At 41.0% G+C, this 24,441-nt stretch overlaps 1 protein-coding gene across 1 annotated transcript in view; it reads left to right on the top strand.

Annotated features, from left to right (window-relative positions):
- Positions 1–73: 73 nt before the first annotated feature.
- Positions 74–24,441, top strand: part of LOC109404643 (uncharacterized) — a 29,377-nt gene continuing 5,009 nt past the window's right edge. The window contains exons 1-3 of the mRNA XM_062848739.1: positions 74–493; positions 6,740–7,217; positions 14,833–15,435. Coding sequence (XP_062704723.1) covers positions 214–493; positions 6,740–7,217; positions 14,833–15,435 — 1,361 coding nt within the window. The 5' untranslated portion in view covers positions 74–213. The remainder of the gene's footprint in view (positions 494–6,739; positions 7,218–14,832; positions 15,436–24,441) is intronic.

Below are 24,441 nucleotides of genomic sequence, written 5' to 3'. Positions count from 1 at the left end.
ATTGTTCAGCATGTGTCCTTTTATCTTCTCTCAATAATCTGGTTCCAGCAGCAGCGCCACCACCACCCGTTAATTGATTTTTGTGTAGCCAAATATTTCCCGAATATCGAATATTGCACAGTAGAAAAACATCCACAGCAAGCGTCAACATCGCCGATATCGACCACCACGTGAGCCTCTGCGTTCATAATAGAACCGGAGCCGGAGCCCTTTATGCTGTCCGTAGTTCGAGGGCGTTGGACCAACGGCGACGACATGCCAGAAATTAATTTGCGCTACGCCATAATCCCATTATATTTGGTTGGGAAATTGTTTTGCCTGAACGCATTTACATATAGCCCTGGCTGGGTTGATCACAGCGCCAGCAAGGATGACACCCGTTTGAGAGGCGATTATGACGATGTCGATGGTAATCGAAGTGCTCCTCCTCGACGAAGCTTCGAATGGACCAAAAACAGAACGGAAAGCAGAGCTAACAACGCTTTTGGGAATGGTACGTATTCCGAAAACATTTCTCTTCCTTTCCGATGCGATTTAGTTCGAACCAAACACTAATACTTGACGTCTACTGAATTGAGCATGAATTGGGCAAACGATTTTGGTCAATTGATTTAATCAAGTGAACAATCATAAAACGATTGAGAGATACGAATCTGAGCATTACCACCGAAAATTACGATTTTTTCTTCAAATGTAATTTTCGCATTTGTTTTTATTTAACCCAAATGTTGGATAAGCATTAGCAAAAAGGGACTATGCAAAAAAAAATTATTGAAATACAATAAAATACATTTGAACTTCTTTTTATCCGCTTTTCATTTATGTAATCACTTTGCTTATGAACTTCCTGCATTATAAGCTGCAAAACGGTGAGTCGATAAGGAGAGCGTCCAACATTGCTCTGGCCCTCAAAAGTTCCTACCTCATGCTTCCGCTGACAAAGACCGCCAGCTAAGAGTTGTGTGCTTAGCTGGTAGTGCAGCCTGGGCACTGTTTTCTTTCTGGTTTCAGCTAGATCACCAATGAGGTGCGGCACAAACAGCGTCTGATCTGGCATCCAGCGACTGAGTAAGAAATGCTGCATCACGCCCAGCTAGATCCTAGGTGGTAGCCCCATCAACGTGGTCGTCCCAGTTGTTGGTTGGGTCGCCAAACAAAACTGGCACGATGGCCCTCCGGCGAGACAGAAGTGTTGGCGTAGGCCCAATAAGCCACACGTAAAAAATCCCATTACGAATAGCATAGGAGAAAATACAACTCGATACAATCGGCAAAGACCCACGCCACGGAAAAAGGGCTATGATTGGAAACATTGAACATGGAATTGTAAGTCACTTGGTTTCGCAGGATGTGACAGGATAATCTACGACGAATTACATCCCCGCAACTTTGACATCGTGGCGTTGCAGGAACATCGAGTATCAGGAGCATCGAGCGGATACCTTCCAGCTTCCACTAAAGCTGTGGTACCACCAATGAACTGTTAACAGTATGTATAGTGTTGGACAAGATGCGACAACGTGTGATCGGGTGGCCGCCGATCAACGCAAGGATGTGCAAGTTGAGAGTTAAGGGCCGTTTCTTCAAATACAGCATCATCAACGTGTACTGCTCTCATGAAAGGAGATCTGATGATGAAAAAGAAGCATTCTACGTGCAGTTAGAGCAAACATACGATGGTTTCTCGCTGCGTGACGTGAAAATAGTTGTCGGTGACATGCTTACGCAGGTAGGAAGGCAGGAACGTAACGTAAAAGTGGCTCAAGACTACGCGCAGAAGTTAGCAGTGGCCCTACCCTACAAACGGAAGAGCAGCTTGGCGCAGCTGCACTTGAAGATGGCTGGAGGGACATCCGATCCGCCATTGGTAGTTCCTCGGCTACAGCACTAGGCTTCGCGACTCCGAATCACAGAAACGACTGGTACGACGGCCAATGTGAACAGTTGAAAAATTAGACAAATACAGCATGGGCGAGAATGCTGCAACACCGTACGAGAGCAAATGAGGCACGTTACAGACAGGCGCGGATCAGGCAGAACTCAGTCTTCCGGATGAAGAAGCGCCAGCAGGAAGAACGAGATCGCGAAGCGATGGAAGAGCTGTACCGCGCCAAAGGCACACGAAAGTTCTACGAGAAGCTGAACCGCTCGCGCAGAGGCTTTGTGCCACAAGCCGAGATGTGCCGAGATAATCACGAGCGAGCGTGAGGTGGTCGAGAGGTGGCGGCAGCATTACGATGAGCACCTCAACGGCGACGTTGCAAGTGCCGAAGGTGGCGTGGTAACAGATCTAGGAGTACGTGCACAGGACGAAAGACTTCCGGCCCCTGACCTCCTATCACCGATTGTAAGAGAGTTCGTGGGGCAATATCTGGCTGGATTCATGGGCGAACGCGCTACAACGGAGCAAATGTTCGTCATCCGCCAGGTGTTGCAGAAATGCCGCGAATACAACGTGCCCACACATCACTTGTTCATCGATTTCAAATCGGCGTATGATACAATCGATCGAGAACAGCTATGGCAGATTATGCACGAATACTGATTCCCGGATAAACTGATACGATTGATCAAGGCTACGATTGATCGAATGATGTGCGTAGTTCAAGTATCAGGGACACTCTCAAGTCCCTTCGAATCTCGCAGAGGGTTACGGTAAGGTAGAGGTTTTTCGTGCTTGCTGTACAACATTGTTTTAGATTTTCACGAAGTCCATTCCGCTGCTTGGTTTCGCTGACGGTATTGATATTATAGCTGGCAAATTTGAGATGATGGCAGAAAAGTATATCCGACTTAAGAGTGAAGCCAGGCGAATCGGATTAGTCATTGATGTGTCAATTAACAAAGTACACGATGGCAAAGAACTCCAGGGAATAACAACCACGCCCGCCACCCGGAATTTCTATCGACGGTGACTGTCGACAACGACACCAGCAGAGAAATTCAGAGGCGCATTGTGGCAGGAAATCGAGCTTACTTTAGACTCCGCAGAACTTTACGATCGTGAAAAGTTCGCCGTCACACAAAGTTAACTACATACATATCTACAAAACTCTGATTAGACCGGTAGTCCTCTATGGGCACGAAACATGAACCCTACGTGCAGAGGACCAACGCGTCCGTGGAGTTTTCGAACGGAAGGTGTTGCGTACCATCTACGGCGGAGTGCAGATGAAAGACGGGACTTGGAGAAGGTGAATGAACCACGAGCTGCATCAGCTGCTAAGAGAACCATCTATCGTCCATACTGCGAAAATCGGGAGGCTACGGTGGGCGGGTCACGTCATCAGGATGTCGGATAGCAACCCGACTAAAATGGTTCTCGAGAGTCATCCGACCGGTACAAGAAGGCGTGGAGCGCAGCGAGCAAGGTGGGTCGACCAAGTGGAGGACGATCTGCGGACCCTACGCAGAGTGCGGAACTGGAGACACACAGACATGGACCGAGCAGAAAGGAGACGACTCCTATGTACAGCAGAGGTCACTTAGGCCTTAGTTTGATCGGTAAGGTAAGTCCTGGAGCTCAATTAGGAATGCCTCCGGAGCTCCTGAAGTTCCTTCAGGAATATCTACAGGGAATCCTTTAAACATTCCACAAAGGAATTATTATTTTGAAGTTCTTTCAGAAACTCCCTCAGGAGTTTCTTCAGTGTTTAGGTCACAGTGAGTCCAGGAGTTCATACAGAGATTCCTCTAGAAGTTTTAGGGATACGGGTACATGTTTAGTCAGCAGTTCCATCTGAATTCTTTCTAGGATTCCTGTAGAAGTTCCTTCAGAGATCTCTTCACGATTTTCTTCAGAGATTCCTACAGAAATTTTTACAGGAATTCTTGCAGAAGTTCATTCAGGGATTAATCCGGAAGTTCCTATGGGGATTCTTCGAAAAGTTTCTCAAGGGATTCTTCGAGGAGTTCTCCCAGGAATCGCTCCTGGAGTACTTTCGGAGATTTTTCCTGCAGGTTTCACGGATTTTTACAGGAATTTCTGCAGAAGTTCATTCAGAGATTAATCCAGAAGTTTCTATGGGGATTCTTCGAAAAGTTTCTCAAGGGATTCTTCGAGGAGTTCTTCCAGGAATCGCTCCTGGAGTACTTTCGGAGATTTTTCCTGTAGGTTTCACGGATTTTTACAGGAATTTCTGCAGAAGTTCATTCAGAGATTAATCCAGAAGTTTCTATGGGGATTCTTCGAAAAGTTTCTCAAGGGATTCTTCGAGGAGTTCTTTCAGGAATCGCTTCTGGAGTACTTCCGGGATTTTTTCCTGTAGGATTCATGGAGACCTCCAGTAGTTACATCAGGGATTTCTCCACAAGCTTTTTTCAGGAATTCCTACAGGAGTTCCTTCAGAGATTCTTCTAGAAGTTCCATAAAACAGTTTCTTCGGAGTTTTTTCTCTATAATTCCAGACAGGGAGGGATAGGGGACTCTTCCTAGAATTCCTTCTAGGCTTCCTTCGTGAACTCCTGAAACTCTTTCAGGGAATCCTCTTGGAATTTCCTCGTGAATTCCTCCAAGAATTCCTTCGAGGATTCCTCCTAGATGTTCTTGGGTGATTTCTCCAAGAAGTGCACTGGGAATTCTTACTTGAACTCTCTTGGAATGAGCGCTGGAATTCCTTTGGAAATTCCTGCTAGATTTCTTTTGGAATTCCTGCTGGAACTTTCTCAGGGATCCCTGCTGGAATCCTTACAAAGATTCTACCTGGTTCAAGAATTTTCCTGGAATTCTTTACAAACACGGATGGAGAGGAGACTCCTCCTAGAATTCCTTCGGAGATTCCTTCTGGACTTCCTTCAAGAATTCCTCGTGAATTTCCTTCGGTGATTCCTCGTGAAATTCCTTCGAGTATTCCACCTAATTTTTTTTTCGAGGATTCCTCTCAGATATCCTCGATCATTACTCCTTAAACTCCTTTTGGATTCCTCCTCGAATTAAATAGGAAATTCTCGCTCGAATACCATTGGGAATTCCTGTTGGTATTCCTTCGGAGACATTCATCCTATAATTTCCTCGAGGATCCTTACAGGAATTTATTCGGGGATTCTTCCTAGGATTTCTTCGCAGATTCCTCTTGGATTTCCTTTAGGGATTCCGCTTGAAAATCCTTCGGGGATACCTCCTAAAATTTCTTCGGGGATTCCTCCTGGACTTCCTTCGAGCATTCTTGGAGTTGCTTCGGGGATTTCTCCTGGGATTCTTTCGGAGATTTCTTCTAGACTTCTTTCGAGCATTCTTCGGGGATTCCTCCTGGACTTCCTTCGAGCATTCTTGGAGTTGCTTCGGGGATTCCTCTTAGAATTCTTTCGCTGATTTCTTCTGGAATTCTTTCAGGAATTCCTTCTGGGCTTCCTTTGGGTATTCCTAATGAAGTTCCTTCAAAGATTCCTGCTGACATTCTCTCGAGAATTTCTCCTGGGATAGCTCCTGGAATTTCTTCAGGGATTCCTCCTGGGCTCCCTACAACGGTTCCTCTAGGAATTCATCATTGACTCATTATTATGGGAATTTTCAGCCTGTAGCAGGTTCATCTCCAAATCACAGTCCAGTAAACCCTTCAAAAATGTCTCCTGGAGTTCCTTCTGGGATCGCTCGGAAATTCTCCAAGGATTTCTCCTAAAGTTCTTTCGAGGATTCTTTTTGCAATTCTTTCGGGATAGATATGGACATTTTACTTTTTTTTTCAGAAGTTCTCTAATCCAAGATTCTAATCTAACTATCCCGAACGAATTCCCGTTGGAACGCTTAGACTGAAATCTTAGAAGAATTCTTGGTGGAAGTCAAGGATCGGTATATTTGCCTCACTCCATTCATATTCACTCCTCTTTGCTGAAGCGAATCGAGAAAGATGCAACAAACGGATTGTCGTGATCAAACACGCAACCCCATCACCAGTGGGAAGCGAAGCGCAAGTTGGTTGACATGGATATTCGTTGCCGATCGTCGCTGTTAAGATCGCAAGGGAATTAATGAATGGCGAATGGTGACGAATGTTGATGAGCGATCGAAGCGACTATTATCATAACTAGAAGAGAATTTCTGCATGTAATGCATACATTTTTAGTCTATTGTTGTTGAAATGCTAGATTAGCAAAGAAAATAATAAAAAAATTTAGAATACTTCAAAAAATCGTATGCGCAATATCACTCACGAATCGCATCACCGCCCGATCGCTTGCGATGCGAATGTGGACGAATGTTTAAATTCAAAGTGTGGCTTCCTACCGTTCGCCGGAGTTTGTTGTCGTCGCTGACAAGCAAACACACAAACTAAAGCGACAACCGTTCGCTGCTTACTGTCTTCGAATGTGGAAGAAGATGAAAAGTGGATATCAGGAACCCTGGAAGTCATAGAGAGATTACCTACCTGTAGAATTCTTAAAGAAATATCTGAAACATCTAGATAAGTTACTGGAGTAACTCCTGGATATATTCCTGAAGAAACCACAAGAGAAATCCAGCTTACTTACTGAGTAATTTCTCGGCGAACCTAAGAATTTGGCTTAAAATGGTTATAGTTCCCATTTGTGGTAACGATAGAGGAATTTGTGCTGGAACAAAGTACCACGAATGGCAATTTAAGTCAATTTACCCGACGGTTGTTTTTAGGCGGCAAATAAGGAAACATTTAACGTGCAGAAAAAAAAACACAATTCCACAGAAATTAATTGCTATTCCATTCTGATTACAAATGAACCACAAGGAACTATACGCATGTGGTAACATATGTTTATTTTCCAGCAAACCATTATGACAACATCTGTGTGGACAACCATTATCGGAACGGGATTATTACGGCAAGTGGTGACACTGTCCCCACCGCCCCCACCACCAACAATCGCAGCAACAAGAAAAACAGCGTGGTATTGTGGACGACCGCTTTACGCAACCATATGCATCTGCTAAAACCGGGGTCCCAGAGGAGTCTGAAATTTTCCATCGCCGGCATTGTGCACGTCGTGGCTTTCTGCACCGCTTACGGCTCATATCACGTTTACTCGACGCTCGAGTTATTTTCGAAAACGAAACGCCCGGAACTGGTCCGGATGGTAATTGATCTGATCAATCAGTACGCCGGATGTTGCCTGGTGGTTACATTAGTCAGCGCAGCTCTCGTCAATCAGCACTCGCTAATGAAGCTCATTAACACACTGTTTGAGATTGATGATCTTTTGATGAGCCGATTAAACATTGCGGCCCGGAGTGGACGCTGGCTTCTGTAAGTATACGATGAATGCGTGTGTTGTACCTATCCTGCAGGAGTGGGAGCTGTTTTGTGTGTAATATGGTTATACCCTTGATTAATATAGCTCTTCAGAAACGCTTAACTCGAACGGTGTCGGCAAATAGTGATTAGAGTTTGCAGTTCTAATTGGTTGAACTGTTGATTAAGTAGCATGAAGCATGAACCGTTCAGACTACGTATTAACATTCAACGATATTCTATGTGGGCAGATGAAGGGATATACAAATTAAATAGAGCAATTCCACCTCAACGTAACATAACTCAATTCAACTGAGCGTAATATTAATCGCAGATCTTTGTTAGACGTTTATTTTCAGTTTTCTCAGAACCTTACTAAGATTTTATTTAATGATTTTCCAATAGAAAACTGACTCAAATTTTAACAAGTAGCCTAGGATGGTCAAATGCTCCCAATTTTTTATCTATCTTTTAGTTCACATCGATAAATGGAAATAACTTATATGTACAAGTTACAATGAAAAACCTATAAACTTTTATTGATTGATATTACAGCCAATTTAAAAAAAATAAGAAGATAAACTTGAACCTCGTTAGATGTTATTCGCGACGGTTTAAAAATTTACATATCCGAGAAACAATGGATTCTTCTTTAAAAAAAACAGTATAAAAATCTCGAAAAACATTATCAAGGTCCCATACATTTTCGATAGAAGGTTCGGAGAGTCGAGTCACATATATCACTCAAATCAGTTCGACAAATTGAGATGATGCCTGTATGAGTGTATGTATATATGTCTGTGCGCAAAAAAGATCAGTCACTTTTAAGGCGCTTCCCATTTACCGATTTTACGGATTATAGCTCGAATCAAATTTCACCGCATTATTTGCTATTGAAAATCGTGCGGATCGGTCAAGGCGTTCCGGAGTTATTTTCATTTTAGTGATCCGGACCAGCTGGTCATATATAAAACTGAACCAAATTCTATTATGCGACACACGATGTCAGCCCAACATTCAAGATAGCGACCTGATATTCAAGATAACGACCCAAAATTCAAGATGGCGGCTGCTAATGGAGTTGAAGGCCCTAAAAGCATGTAATAAAATATTGTTACATCAAAGTGTTTATTATTATGTTACATCAAAGTGTTTATTCGGCCGAATAGGTCATTAAGCCAAATAGGTCACTAGGCCGAATAGGTCATTAGGCCAAATAGGTCATAAGGCCGAATAGGTCCACTCCTCCTCTTCTTGGCGTAACGTCCTCACTGGGACAAAGCCTGCTTCTCAGCTTAGTGTTCAATGAGCACTTCCACAGTTTTTAACTGAGAGCTTCCTCTGCCAATGACCATCTTGCATGTGTAGCCTTACCATCTGAACCATTTCTCATATTCTACTGGGGTACATTATATGCCACTTTTGTTAAGGCAATGTGTACTTGTGCCAACCTGTCACTTGAATCAATGATCAATCATTGCAATCATCAAGAAAAAGCAAAGCTACTATGTTTGACTTTTCTGCCTGCCAGCAGTTGCGTCAACCCCAGATATAAAAAAACTCAGGATAGCTTCTACTTTTCGATTTTTGTGATTTTTTCCGTAGATCGGGTAAGAAAATGATGTATGGCAATATTGTTCAGAATATTGTGGGTAATCATATAATGGTTTGAAACTTTTGATAAAAATTGAGTGTTTGAATTTCGTAGAACAAAAACTGTTGTAAAATGTAACTTTTTAGCATACTTGCATGTCTAAAAAACGAATTTATATGATCAAAACATCCTCCTATCAGTACATAATAGCATAGCATAGCATAGCATAGCATAGCATGAATACTTGCACAAATCTTGGATGGAGTTGCAAAGTTGAATATATCCATTGACATTGGTGATTTCGCTACTATCTACAATGCCCTAGACTGACTCAGCTCCACACACCTGGCCAAGTCCTTGCAAGCATTTATAAATCCCTTCATCAACTTAGAAAGAGCCCAGAACTGAAGCAGCTTCCAATAGATGAAAGGATGTTGAAAATAGCGAATTTTCAACTTATATGTAGTTATATAACAATATAGGGTATTAAAAATAGAACAAGTAAAAGAAGAAGCATGAAACATTCTCACCAAATTTGAAAGGTCCATCGTTAGATCCGTTTGATGAGCGATTTCACTGCTTCAGTGACGTCCAGTGGCTGAATCTTGAAAACTGGTTTTATTTGTTTTAAACTTGAAGACCGATGCTTGATCCTTAATCCAGAAATTCATCCGAAAAGCATTTCGCGTATTTCGTGTTCACCTATTCCCCGGCGTTGCATTCAAAAATACGCGGAGCAAGAAAACACTTGACCTTATCTTGTTCATTAGGCACTACTAATCATAAATTTTCCAAAATTTCACTAAATGGGTGTCATAATCCTAATCTGATCGGTTGCACTTCACTAATTAGTTCTTTTAAAAATGCTTAGGTAAGAAGTTACATAAACAATTGAAAGTTTCTTATTCAGTTATTTCTTAACAGAAAAATTCTGACACCTGCAAATTTCAACACGTCCACACGCGCGTCATCCTCCTATCAGTACATAATGTTCACAAAAGTTGTAAGGAACATACACTCCCGTTCAAAAGTTTGGGGTCACCCCCTCAAAAACATGTCATTTTTTTAGGCCCATATCTCCGCCAATTTACGTCCGATTTCAAAAATCTAGGTCTCATTCAAAAGATAATAAGTCAAAGAAACTTTGAACATGGTTTTGATGAAACTTTTACAAAAATATTTATATGTAAACTTAACCTAAACTTGCAACATTTTCTAAAAAATAAATTTAATTTTACGGCAGTGTCGCTGGAAATTGGGTCGACCAAATTTTAAGTCGAGAGCGGTAATATAACCTGTTTTCTATTGGCTTTCGACTGCCTTTTACCGAACTTAGCGGAAAAATATAGAAAAAAAGTTATTTAGGAAATTAACCATTGATGTCATCAGCCAAAACTTTCGTAAAACATGGAAAACTGATTTGATGATATCTTCGTCATCTTTCATTTAATTTTAATTCTTTTTGGCTCATTTTGGAGATAATGAAGTAAACTTACATATCACACCTTTAATTTGATGTATTCAATAATTTTTATGTATAAAAATATTATGTAAAGGTAACACATTTCAAAAATTGAGGCATTTTTATGCTAAGTTTAAGTATGTAAGTTTTGAAAAATTGTTGCGGTTCAATGTCTATGCAGTAAGCATCATTCATTATGTTTAATATAAGCCAAGAAGAATTAAAATCGAATGAAAGATGACGAAGATATCACCAAATCATTTTTCCATGTTTTACGAAAGTTTCGGCTGATGCATCATATTGAGGGGTGACCCCAAACTTTTGGCCGATGACATCAATGGTTAATTTCCTAAATAATTTTTTTTCTATATTTTTCCGCTAAGTTCGGTAAAAGGCAGTCGAAAGCCAATAGAAAACAGGTTATATAACCGCTCTCGACTTAAAATTTGGTCGACCCAATTTCCAGCGACACTGCCGTAAAATTAAATTTATTTTTTAGAAAATGTTGCAAATTTAGGTTAAGTTTACATATAAATATTTTTGTAAAAGTTTCACCACAACCATGTTCAAAGTTTCTTTGACTTATTATCTTTTGAATGAGACCTAGATTTTTGAAATCGGACGTAAATTGGCGGAGATATGGGCCTAAAAAAATGACATGTTTTTGAGGGGGTGACCCCAAACTTTTGAACGGGAGTGTACATATCTTTCATTTAAGGGTTACCACGATATTTTATATGGCTTCTAGCCTCCACGGGCATTTTTTAAAGGCGAAAAATGACCAAAAAACACAATTTTGACTTGAGGCACCTCGAAATATTCACCGATTTAGCTGAAAATTTGACCAGAAGTTTGTTTCAGCATAAGAATTAGGATGTGGGGGTGACTTGCTGAATTCGAGAAATTTCATTTTTTATGAAGAGGTCTAATGTGTATATCGTGTGGCAGGCACGAAGATACTCTATGCCCAAGGAAGTCAAGGAAATAGGTCATTAGGTCAAATAGATCATCAAAAAGTATGTACAAGAAACCTTGCTCATCGTATTTTGAACTTTTTGGCCTAAAGACCTTTTCGACCTTAAGACCTTTTCGGCCTAAAGATCTTTTCGGCCTAAAGACCTTTTCGGCCTAAAGACCTTTTCGGCCTAAAGACCTTTTCGGCCTAAAGACTTTTTCAGCATAAAGAGCGTTTCGGCCTAAAGCCCTTTGCAGCCTAATGACTTTTGCAGTCTAACGAATTTTGCAGCCCAATGACGTATTCAGCCTAATGACCTGTTCGGCCTAATGACGTGTTCAGCCTCATGACTGGGCCGAAAAGGTCCCTATTCGGCCAATTCAGCCTAATGACCTTTTTGAAAAACAGAAGTTTTCGAAACCGTAGCATATTTACATTCGTTTTGCTGTGAATACAGTCAAATTCCATTTAAGTTGCGTTACTTAAATGGAGGGACTTTAATAGAATTTACTTTAATGGATTCGACTTAAATGGAGGTTTGAGTATATATGATTATTTTTTCACGACCGTGTATCAATCAATGCCTATGCCTATATGCTTGCAATAAGAAATGAAAAGTAATTTGTTTGATTTTTAACTTGTGATAATGTAAGCCGGAAAAGTAAGTATCCAAAAACTGCGCGCTCAATGATCATAAGACAAAGTGACGAATACTACTAAATTTTTCAACTATTATTCAAGGCATACTAGTCCAGAGCCATATAGTATCATATACTAGTTGAAAACAGTACATACATTTGATGATATTATAGAGAAAATTTACCCGGGAGCGGTCGCGTCGTGTCCTGAGTACACGCACCATAAAAAATGCACGCATGTGGTACACAGCGTGAACGCGGCGACGCTGCAGGTAGTCAAAGACGCGACTGCTCGAGGGTTAAATTATTTATTTTATCAGATGTGAAATTTACCGACCCGTTTACTTTTTTGTGGTTTGATAATACTGATTGTCTTGTAGGGGTTGTGTGCGTGGAACGTTATAACATGGATTAATTAACCCTCGTCGTGCATTGGGGTCATTATAACCCCTAAACGTGCACTAGGCCAGCAAGGTGAGCGCAAGCTAATGCACGAAGAAGATTAATGTCAAATAGATGAAAATGAGGTTAGAAATTGAAAAATACTTTGATTTTTTTTCTGCCGCATACTGTACGTTAAATCGAAGCAGAGAAAAAAATAATGTGTTTTATGCTAGTGTTGATGGACTCGATGATAACTCCAAATTATGATTTCGGTTAAATTTACAAAACTAATAAGGAAAAACATGAGTTTTCACGAAAAGTAATTTCGTTTTTTATGCATCAATATAACGTACATTTTGCTACGATTCAACGTGTACTAATTATTACCCTTGGCGCTAATTCTGGGTAAAAAGGCCAATGCTGCACCAAAACATTGATTTGAGTGATTTCGTAGTTTATCTGGGAGTTATTACTGGGAAAAATGAAATTTATCAATGTTGTACGTTATATGGAAGCAAAATGTACGTTATATCGAATTCGCTATATTGAGGGTACGTTATATACTAACAAGCACACGTTATTCTAGTTTTTTGGTGGAGTCGGAATGATGAGCGCGATCCTTTAAGGACAAACGTCTTGAAATCCCGCTTCAACCGTACATCAGAACTTTAGACGCACAAATCTCAAGAAGCAAGCTTCAAACAACAGTGCATTTTATTATTCTGTTCTTGTTCACTTGTAATAAGCTTAAAATAAGACGATCAGGTGAGCTGGTTTTGTTTACGAAGAGATTTGTGCCCTCGAAATCGTGAGTAGGTCCCAAAGTCGGCCATTGCATTGTGGCGGCCATTTTGGGATTCTAACAAGCCTGTCCTTAATTAGCAAAGGTTGATACTAATATCCCTTCCCTCTTCCAACCTGATTTCATGGACGTTGCCGGTGCCGTTATTGTATCATTATAGAGAGCCTCCGAAGGCAATCAGTGAAAATTGATCAGTTCGGATCAATCACGGAGTAGCAACCATAGATATTTGCAGTCAATCTAAGTTAAGCTAGGGTGCGGGCACCGGTTTTGGTCAGTCTAAGGAAAATCATTTTTATAAAAATAACCAATAATCCTATGAAAACATAAATGAAAGGTTTCAATCTATATTTTGAAGGAAAAAATGCAGAAATCAAGCTAATACTTGATTATTGTATTAAAAGTGGTACTTGCCAAAATAGAATCATTGCCGCAGTTTTGGCCATATTCTCAACTTTGATTTCTATTTTGGCCAATCACGTGTATTTCTTATGGGAGTGGCCAAATTAGAAGCACCCTGTCCAAAATAGATATATGGGAGCTGATTTGTTAAAGAAATATATTTTCCCGAGCAGAGGAGAATATCAAATTAATAACTACGAAATAACATAACCTGTTTTTATATCTTGTTTTGTTATTGTTAACTTATCAAAGCATTCCTTCTCCATAACCTATTTTGTTGAACAATCTCATTTTGTTATGATCATAGTATTAGTATACGTTCATAAAATAATATCTGAATAATATATTTTGTTGGAAAACATGTTAATTTATTATTTTATTATTATGATTGGTCAAATATTTGATCATCAATAGCACGACAATAACAAGTTTTGATTTTAAAACTGCAATCGAGATTAACGTTGATTGCAGCATTTCGTGATGGGGTCGTAGATTTGCGCCAAACGCGTACAGTCCGTTGCAAAACTAGATAAACCAAATAAGTCATGTACCAACAACAACTCGACAAGACAGTTACAGTTAGACGAAACATAAGACCAAAAACGAAAAATTAATTACCCCTGAAGATGACACAAAACCCCAGTGTCGAAACGTCGGGCAAATAATAAACCTCGTTTTCCCAAATTACAAGACTGCGTAGCCGTTTAAATCGTAGACATGTTATTAAATTCGTCTGCCAAGAACATTTTTTTGTTATGGTATTTGTTATTTTGCCGCTTATGACACGCAAGTCTATAACATAATATGTAATCTTAATAACATAAAAATAAAAGATTCCTTTATGCAGTTATTTTGCCAAAATAACGCATTATATTATGCTGTTGTTATTCCCTTCTGCTCGGGTTTTCTTCCAGTTTTTAATCAAAATGTATGGTTTTCACAGCTGTAATTATCATATTGTATTAGGATCTACTAATACGAAATAAAATTACGCCGATTTCGATCGCAACATGCTCAATACCGCACTATGGCCATAACTGAAGCTTACACCCTATATGTAAACTAGTTGATAAGTTTTCTTTTATTTATGACTTTACCAGATACATAAGTGAATATTGTGCAATAGATGGGCTGTATTATATCATACTCTTAATATAAGTGTCTAATCGTGCATTAAAACTAAATTAAATTGATTGGCCTGTCACAGTAATTCTCCGTTTCGATAGACAGATTTATGAAAAAAGAAATGGTCCAATCATTTTTGAATGCAATCTATTCCAATAATATACTACATAAACGATGAAAGTTAGTTTATTAGCTCTTAAGAAGCCTATGTTTACACACCTGTCTTTCCTAATCTGTAATTAACTACGCTTTACATCACTTATTACAGACACATAACAACATTGTTCATCGCCTCAATAGTCATTAAATCTGTAATCGGAACTGCATTCTACTCAACAAGCGACGAGGACCCCAACACGTCATCCAATCTTCTGATGTTTCGTCTCATACCCAGAGTAATGTGCCTCGTCAGTGAGCTGCAGTACATTGCCTATGTGCTGCTGATCAAAGACCGCTATGTCGCTCTGAAACAAACGCTATCCAGAGGAACTGAAACGCCATCAAAAGCCAACAACGGAACAGTCAAATGGAAAGAAAACTCCCAAACTGCAAACCGATTGGCAGAGACCCACCATCCGAAGGGATTCGCTGTACATCATGATGGCACCTCGGTGGCAGCTGGCGGTGACTGTCTGCCGACGAATGTCACCAATCAAAGCATGACGAGCAAATTGGATGGCTGCCAGCATCGATTGAACCTCCAAGCAGCAAGGACCAATCAGCTGAGACACATTTATGAAATCTATCTCCGGCTCCGGCAGACGATCCGACTGACAAACCGGTCGTTTGGGGTGCGAAATTTAATCTTGATCCTGTACCAGTTTGTGACGGTAGTCCAGATGGGCTACATGGTTTGCATGCTGTGGGTGAGGTAGGTAATGGGATTTTTACTATGGTCTTGATTGCCGGTATTGTCGTAGCAAGAGAATCTCATGAATTCTGTTTGATGCTTAGTTCTATAAAATTGAATGCACATTTTTTTATAATTTGAGCTTAATTGAAATCTATTCCATGCCTACTTTAAATCTGGCCTCCTTACTAAGGAGTCCTTCGTTTTTCTTCCTGTTTCAGATAATCATATAGATTAGAAAAATGTCCTTTTAGAGGATATAGGGTGACAAAGGGTATTATCGGCAGGTTTGTTCTCTTCGTCATGGGGGGAGGTTTTGTGGGCCAAATTGTCTGAAATTTGGACATATAACTCAGTTTGGTTGGGAAGGATTTGAGGCCAACTCTGAGATCACCAGGTTGCAAAAACCCCCATTTAATTTACAACAAGGCTATTAGCAAGAAATTTACGATCGGAATTCGGTGTTCTCTTGCTACTGTGGGTTTTCAGCCATAATATTCATATCGCACTGTGTTAGCCTGAATGTTGATTTTGGATTACTTTGGACTACGAATAATCTTACAGAGCATGGACCGCAAAAACTACAAACTTTGATCGAAAAAAAATAACTCAATTTGAAATACCTAGATCTTAAAAAATCAGTGCAGTTTTTCAACCCAAAAAAAAAAATAATAAGCTACAAATATCGTGATTCATGATTCAAATTATCAGCAATACCAAAGTTGGCAACATCCCAAGCTCCGTAACGTTGTCATAACTCCGATGCCATCTTTGCGTTACCCTTGCCTAGCACCTAGAGTACTACACATTTGGTGACCGAATGTCGGAGCAATCCCTCTTGCCCGCATGAATTCAGCCATCATTATCTAGAATGACCGTTGCAATCCGACCTCTAGTGCATGCGTTGCGTTGACCTTCATTAACAATCAGAACCCGATCAGTCTCACTGAGTTCGTTGATCTCCTGAGACGATTTGAAAACCATTGTAACGGAAAATCAGCAACAGAATAAAACGAACCGAGACCAACGGCAAGGACCCCAGTGAACGAAAAGGACTTGCGATTGGAAACTCGGAAACTTTATTGGCAGCACCCACATACTGAAGGGCCGCGGGTTCGGAATCATAGCGCTGCAGGAGGTGTTTTGGACAGGATCCATGGTGCGAACGTTTAGAGGTAATCATAACTTCTACCAGAGCTGAGGCAACACACGCGAGCTGGGAACAGCTTTCATCGTGATGGGTGATATGCACAGGCGCGTGATCGGTTGGTGGCCGATCGAGGAAAGAATGTGCAGGTTGAGGATCAAGGGCCGACTCTTCAACTTCAGCATAATAAACATGCACAGCCCACACTCCGGAAGCACTGATGATGAGAAAGACGCAATTTAACGCGCAGCTCGAATGCGAGTACGACCGCTGCCCAAGCCACGACGTCAAGATCATCATAGGAGATTTGAACGCTCAGGTAGGCCAGGAGGAGGAATTCAGACTGACGATTGGTAAGTTCAGCGCCCACCAGCAGACGAACAAAAACAGCCTACGACTCATTGATTTTGCCATCTCCAAAAATATGGCCATACGTAGCACCTTTTTCCAACACAGCCTCATTTATCAACGTCAGGACCTATCGTGGCGCCAACATCAACTCCAACCACTATCTGGTGATGGGCAAACTGCGCCCAAAACTCTCCGTCATCAACAATGTACGGTACCAGCGACCGTCACGGTTCAACCTAGAGCGACTGAAACAACCGGATGTCGCCTCAGCATACGCGCAAAATCCCGAGGCCGCGTTGCCAGACGAGGGCAAGCTCGATGAGGTACCTCTAAACGACTGCTGGAGTACAGTGAAAGCAGCCATCAACGACGCAACCGAGAGCACCATCGGGTACGTGGAACGGAATCGACGGAACGAATGGTTCGACGAAGACTGCAGAACGGTTTTGGGTGAGAAGAACGCAGCGAGTGCGGTAATGCTGTAGCAAGGGACCCGACAGAACGTGGAACGTTACAAACAGAAGCGGTAACAGCAGACCCGCCTCTTTTGGGAGAAAAAGCTTCGCCTGGAAAAAGCGGAGTACGAAGAAATGGAACTGCGGCGCCGTTCCCAAGAAACACGGAAGTTCTATCAGAAGCTCAACGCATCCCGCAACGACTTCGTGCCGTGAGCCGAAATATGCAGCGATAAAGACGGAGGCCTCTTGACGGACGGACGTGAGGTGATCGAAAGGTGGGAGCAGCACTCCGATCAGCATCTGAATGGCGTGGAGAACGTAGGCACGGGAGACCACGGCAACGGAGAAACGACGATGCCAGTGCAGCGGAGGACAGAAATGAACCAACTCCCACGGTGAGGGAAGTTAAGGACAAACGTCTTGAAATCCCGCTTCAAAAGTGCATCAGAACTTCAAACGCACAAATCTCAAGAAGCAAGTTTCAAATAACAATGGATTTGATTATTCTGTTTTTGCTCACTTGTAATAAGCTTGAAATAAGAAGATCAGGTGCGCTAGTTTTGTTTACGAAGTGATTTGTGCGCTCAAAATCGTGAGTAGGTGTCAAAGTCGGCCATTGTGGCTTCCATTTTGGGATTGTAACAAGTCTGTCCTTAAGGATGCCATTAATCAGCTCAAAACCAACAAAGCAGCTGGTAAGGATGGTATCGCAGCTGAACTCATCAAGATGGGCTCAGAAAAGTTGGCCACCTGTCTGCACCGGCTGATAGTCAGGATCTGGCAAACCGAACAGCTACCGGAGGAGTGAAAGGAAAGGGCAATCTGTCCCATTCACAAGAAAGGCGACCATTTGGAAGGTGAGAACTTCCGGGCGATCATTAATTTGAATGCTGCCTACAAAGTGCTATCCCAGATAATCTTCCGTCGACTGTCACCTAAAACGAATGAGTTCGTCGGAAGTTATCAAGTCAGCTTCATCGACGGTTGGTCGACAACGGACCCGATCTTCACCGTATGGCGAATCCTCCAGAAATGCCGTGAATACCAGGTCCCAACGCATCACCTGTTCATCGACTTTAAAGCGGCATACGACAGTATCGACCGCGCAGAGCTATGAAGTATCATGGACGAAAACGGCTTTCCTGGGAAGCTGACTAGACTGATTAAAGCAATGAAGGACGGTGTGCAAAACTGCGTAAGGGTGTCGGGTGAACTATCCAGTTCATTCAAATCTCGCCGGGGACTGCGACAAGGGATTCTCATGCCTACTATTCAACAACGCCCTGGAAGGTGTTATGCGACGAGCCGGGCTCAACAGCCGGGGTACGATCTTCACAAAATCCGGTCAATTTGTGTGCTTCGTGGACGACATGGACATTATTGCCAGAACATTTGAAACGGTGGCAGAGCTGTACACCCGCCTGAAACGTGAAGCAGCAAAGGTCGGACTGGTGGAGAGTACCTCAAAAACAAAGTGCATGCTGGTAGGCGGAACCGAACACGACCGGATCTGTCTGGGTACTAATGTTACGATGGACGAGGATACCTACGAGGTGGTGGAGGTCTACCTCGGATCCTTACTGACGGCTAACAACAACGTGAGTCGTGAAATTCGGAGGCGCATCATCAGCTGAAGTCGGGCCTACTACGGGCTTCAGAAGAAACTGCGGTCGTAAAAGATTCACCCACGTACCAAATGCTCAATGTACAAAACGCTAATAAGACCGGAAAATTGGTCGTAGGACGCTATCTTGTTGGTTACGAAGACAGCCGAGAATAGGGGAATTCGCTACTGTGCAGTAGTGGCCCTGAATGTAAGGAACGCTTTCAATAGCGCCAGTTGGGCAACTATTGCCGATGCGCTCCTGCGTCTGGGGATACTCCGGTACTTGTACAAGATTTTCGGTAGTAGCTTCCAGAATAGAGTACTAGTTTAGGACACCGAGGTGGGTCAGAAGTGCTTTCAGATAACCTCAGGAGTCCCTCAAGGTTCCATCCTGAGTCCGGTCCCAAGCAACACGATTTGTTTCAAAGCCAGTACCATCAACATCAGTGCAATTTATTCACTGTTCGTATTAAGGACAAGGGGATTTTTTTTTATTACCGTGCGGGTTTGGGCCGAAGGGTCTCAGATTTTCATGAAACTTTTTCCACAGGCAGGGCTCATGGATAGGTATATGAACAAAAAAAATTGAGGAAAATTCAGGGTCGCCTATTTTCCCGGAAAACTCAGATGGAATTTTCGTTTTTCGCCTGACACTATGTACTTACTTTGAAAAATCATAACTCAGGAGTGAAGCATCGTTGAAACAAAGTTGTTTTCGAAAATGAAAGCAAATTTTCTCAGAAATCAAAAAAAAAATATGAACTCGAAAAAGTTTCCCACAAAATTTTCCACAGTTGAGAAAATTCGTAAAGAAAAGCCGGAAAAACTATGTCCGAACTCGTGGAAAATTTTTGAAAAAATATTTTTGAGAAGGTTATTTTATAAGCTTTGATCGCTGAAATTTTTGGAATGCACTTCTGAGTTATGGCAAATTTTGTGAAAAATGACCATATAATATAGGCTTACATGGTCATTTTCACATAATTGACCATAACTCAGTAACGAGAAAAAAGTACATTCCAAAAATTTCAGCGATCAAAGCTTATAAAATTACATTCCCAAAAATATTTTTTTGAAAATTTTTCACGAGTTCGGACATAGTTTCTCAGGCTTTTCTTCATGAATTTTCTCAACGGTGCAAAATTTTGTGGAAAACTTTTTCCACTTCCCGAGCAGAAGAAAAAAACTCAATAAAAGCATATTTTGATATGGAGATCAAAAAGTGATATTGGTTTGTTTGATATAAGAGGTAAAAGTACTGGAAATATTAGCTAAAATTTACTCCTCAACCAACATCATCATAACAAATTTAGCTCTTTTGAGAGCTAATCAATAGCAGCTAGCTTTTCGGTTGGTCTTCAAATAGCAAATTTTGCTATTGGTCAGACATTCTAGGAACATTTTTTTGCTATTATTTTCAGTACTTTTACCTCGTTTATCAATCAATCCAATAGCACGTTTTGATCGTCAGTACTTGACCTCTGCCCGGGTTCATATTTTTTTGGATTCCTGAGAAAGTTTGCTTTCATTTTCATTGAAAAACTTTGTTTCTACGATGCTTCGTTCTTGAGTTATGATTTTTCAAAGAAAAAGCATTTATGGCACATTTGGACATTTTTCAACAAAATTGGCCATAACTCAAAAACGAAAAAAAGTGCATTCCAAAAACTTCAGCGAATGAAATAAGCTTCTCAAAAATATTTTTTTTTCGAAAATCTTCCACGAGTTCGGGCATAGTTTTTCCGGCTTTTCTTTACAAATTTTCTCAACTGTGGAAAATTTTGTGGAAAACTTTTTCCAGTTCATTTTTTGGATTTCTGAGAAAATTTGCTTTCATTTTCTCAAAAAAAAACTTTGTTTCTACGATGCTTCGTTCTTGAGTTATGATTTTTCAAAGTTAGTAGTGTCAGGGGAAAACAAAAAATTTCCACCTGAGTATTCCGGGAAAATAGGCGACTCTGAATTTTTCTCATTTTTTTTGTTCATATATCCATGTGCCCTGCCTGTGGAAAAAGTTTCATGAAAATCTGAGACCCTTCAGCCCAATTTGTACGATAATAAAAAAAAATGCCCACAACACAATTGCTTCTTCTTTGAAACGCAAAAGTGCAGATTCTAAATCGTTATGCAACTTGAGCTAGTGGGAATGATAAAAAAAAATAGAAAAAAAATCCAGACTCAAACCATGGACACCAGCGAGTATTAACCGCTCACCTTATATATTATACCAGAAGTTCTGCGAGAGATTTGCTGCTCAACACACCATAAAAGCTACTGAAGTTACGCGTTACTTCATTGCACCTTCTTTGCCACAAGTTAGAAAACTGTCAAAATGAAAATGCGCGTAAGTTTTCCGCAATACATATGGATCCTAATCTTAACAAACAAACCGGAGTAAGATGTTTCATGTGTGTTACATAACACATTAAATGCAAGCCGACTGTATTGTCACTTGTTGGGAATATGTAAGCTCCGTCTTCAAAAATTGATGTTATTTGTGATTCCGCAACATAATGATATTCGGAGTTTAAATGCAACTCAATGATGCAATGTTCCCGGTGAAGTTCGTCGGCTTCGTTGACGACATTACGCTGGAGGTCTAAGGTGAATCGATCGAAGAAGTAGAATTGACTGCTGCCGATTTGATCGAAGTTGTGGAGGAGTAGCTTAGCTCCAGGAAACTGGAATTGGCTCTCCACAAAACTGAGGTGATGGTTGTGAACAACCGGAAGTTGGCGAAGCAAACGGTGATCAGTGTAGGCGATTGCACTATCACTTCGGAGCGCTCCGTCAAGCACTTGGGGGTGATTATCGACGATAGAGTAAGGTGGGGCAAAAGTTCGACCCTAGTTGAAAATTCAACCTATTTCAAAAAATCTCAGCAGATAAAAATAAATAAATACCGTATGGTGATTCTACCATCCATGAGCTAAAATTTCGCTGAACAAAGTTAAGCCAAATGTCTTTCTCCAATTTTGAGTTACAACACGTTTTGTATGTGTGTGTTTTATTCGAACTCTTGCCCCACCACTGGGGCAAAAGTTCGAATCTAGTGTTTGTGGAATTTCGCTAACCGTAGCACACTATTTTGACACTTTGGTAATAGGAACACCTGAAACCACTTAATACTTGATGTTAGAACTGGAATACAGTTTAAAATTCGATTTGGATTTTACCCAAATCAGGGTTAAATTTACTACACCAAAAATTAGTAATTTTCCGCCAAATTCAGATAAAACAATTTTTTTTTCAACTTTAATCGAATTTTCTCTCTAATTCCATGACTCTTAGTATTAATATGTACATTTTGCAGATTTTTAGGTTTATACCTAAAGTTGCCACATGACTCGAACTTTTGCCCCACAATTCGAACTTTTGCCCCACTATGTGTAAAATATGATTTCCAAATCATTTTTGCAAAATGTTGTACATGCTAAAGCATCTTCAAAATATACCTAGTTACGCCCCAAAATGAAACATCCAATTCGATTTCATTACAATTCCATTCCATGCGTTGGAAGGTTCATCGCATGTTACAATTTTTTGATCAAAAACCAACATTTTATCATAACTTTTCGTAATATAGATCAATTTTCATATTTTTTGGAGTGAAAGACTCTTTTTCAAAAAGGGTTCGAACAACCTTGGCACCCGAAAGAAATAATTTGAATTGAGCTCAAAATCTTCAAAAGAAACTTTTGCCCCACTTTACTCTAAGCTTAGCGTAGGCTTCTGGCCAGTGTCGCCTCGTTCATACTAAGGTATGGTTGCCCGGCTTGGGGCACGGTGTTGAGTGTCACACGATGAGCTCTGCGTCTTGACTGGTATGGTGCCTATCGGTATCCTTATCGGGGAGGACATGGAGTGCTTCGAAATCTGGTTTGTGCTGGTTTAGAGGAAACGGCGGCACACGTTTTGTTCGTGTGCTCGCGTTTCACACAATACGTGACTTGTCCAGAGGATGTGTAAAGACGAGTTTGGCTAAAATCACAGAACAGATAGACATCATCATTAGAAAAATAGGCGCTGGTCATTAAAAATCGACAGCAGCGAACCTAGCGGTGGCGGGCAAGCTTTTTACACTGTGAATTTCTCCACCCAGCAGCAGTGGTGGAAAGCATCCTGCGCTTGACGTGTTTTTTGGTTCGCATCAAACACAATCTTTGCTCACGCGCTCGCGAACCTAAAAAGAGAGAACGGTTCACGATTTCCCGGATCGACGAACCAACACAAAACAAATGTCGAACGAGCAGAATCGCAGTTGGTTCGCCAGAAGGATCACAATGTAGAACACTTGGGTGGTTGCCATTTTTTGTACACTTAATGGTAATTATTTGGGTGTTTTTTGATTATACTGGTCAGGTACCATTCCAATAAATGATATCGACGAAAAAGTTTACCAACATTTGATTTCATTACAGAAATATCGGCCGCGAACCTCTAAAATAAAAAAGCATCGCGCTTGCAAAAGATGCGATGCACTCGTTGGCGTTCGTGTCGTACGATCGTGAGCCATAGACGTGCGAACACCATCGCACAGCAAAGGTTTGCGATGCGATGGCATTTTTTTGTAGCGCGTAAGCACACGTTCGCGATCCATTTCCACCACTGCCCAGCAGGCAATTAGACGACTGTTCTTGTCTAATAGTTCATACACTCAAACAAATTGACACGTCTGGGATTGCTTAATATTGGGATATTGATGTTTTACATGGATTTGCGCAAATTGTAGAACCCTCGAATGTCACGTGTTAAACAAATCTCGCGGTTAGTATCATACGGGCGTATCTACAATGATCGGTTTCTCTCTATCGTGGCCGGCAAATAATTTCGGCTGTTTTTGTTATTTTAGATGCCAATTCTAGTCTTCCTTCATCGAAACGCACCGAGAGATCATCCAAATATTAGTGGTATATCCCGGTAAAATCCAAAAAAAAAAATCGATGAAGAAAAATCGATCATTGTTGATTCGCCCGTATGATACTAAACGCGAGATATAAATTCGCCAACATTATTTAGGCTCCGACTTTTCAACAAATCACACGTTTATCATGTGTCATTCACACGGAATTCAATTTAAATGCCTTTGCATTCTGATTGAAGTGGGGTAGAGTGCGTGCACCAGTTATCGCACTACCTATGGAAAACTATTTCTACAAAAATAAGAAGAAGACCGACGAATCAGTATTGGTAAAAACTCAAATCTCATGATTGAGTTGTTTCACGCGCGATTCTTGATTCGACAAACTCACCACCGAAAAAATCATGCTCGAGTTGACTCGTGATTTTACTCATTGCTTTATTTCTTGGTGTTCTTATTATTTACAACGAAGTTTCTAGGATTGTATGATAGAATAAGATCAAATCTTGCGTACAACAATAAAGAATGTCGTTTAAACTGATTTGGATTCGTTTTACAAGCGAACGAGATTTCGGCGCTAAACTCGTGGGAGCGAGATTTTGCA

This window comes from Aedes albopictus, chromosome 2 (assembly GCF_035046485.1).
Source record: "Aedes albopictus strain Foshan chromosome 2, AalbF5, whole genome shotgun sequence".
In the NCBI taxonomy this organism is placed as follows: domain Eukaryota; kingdom Metazoa; phylum Arthropoda; class Insecta; order Diptera; family Culicidae; genus Aedes; species Aedes albopictus.
Note: the sequence above shows the minus strand (reverse complement) of the source record. Positions and strands in the feature narration are given on the sequence as shown.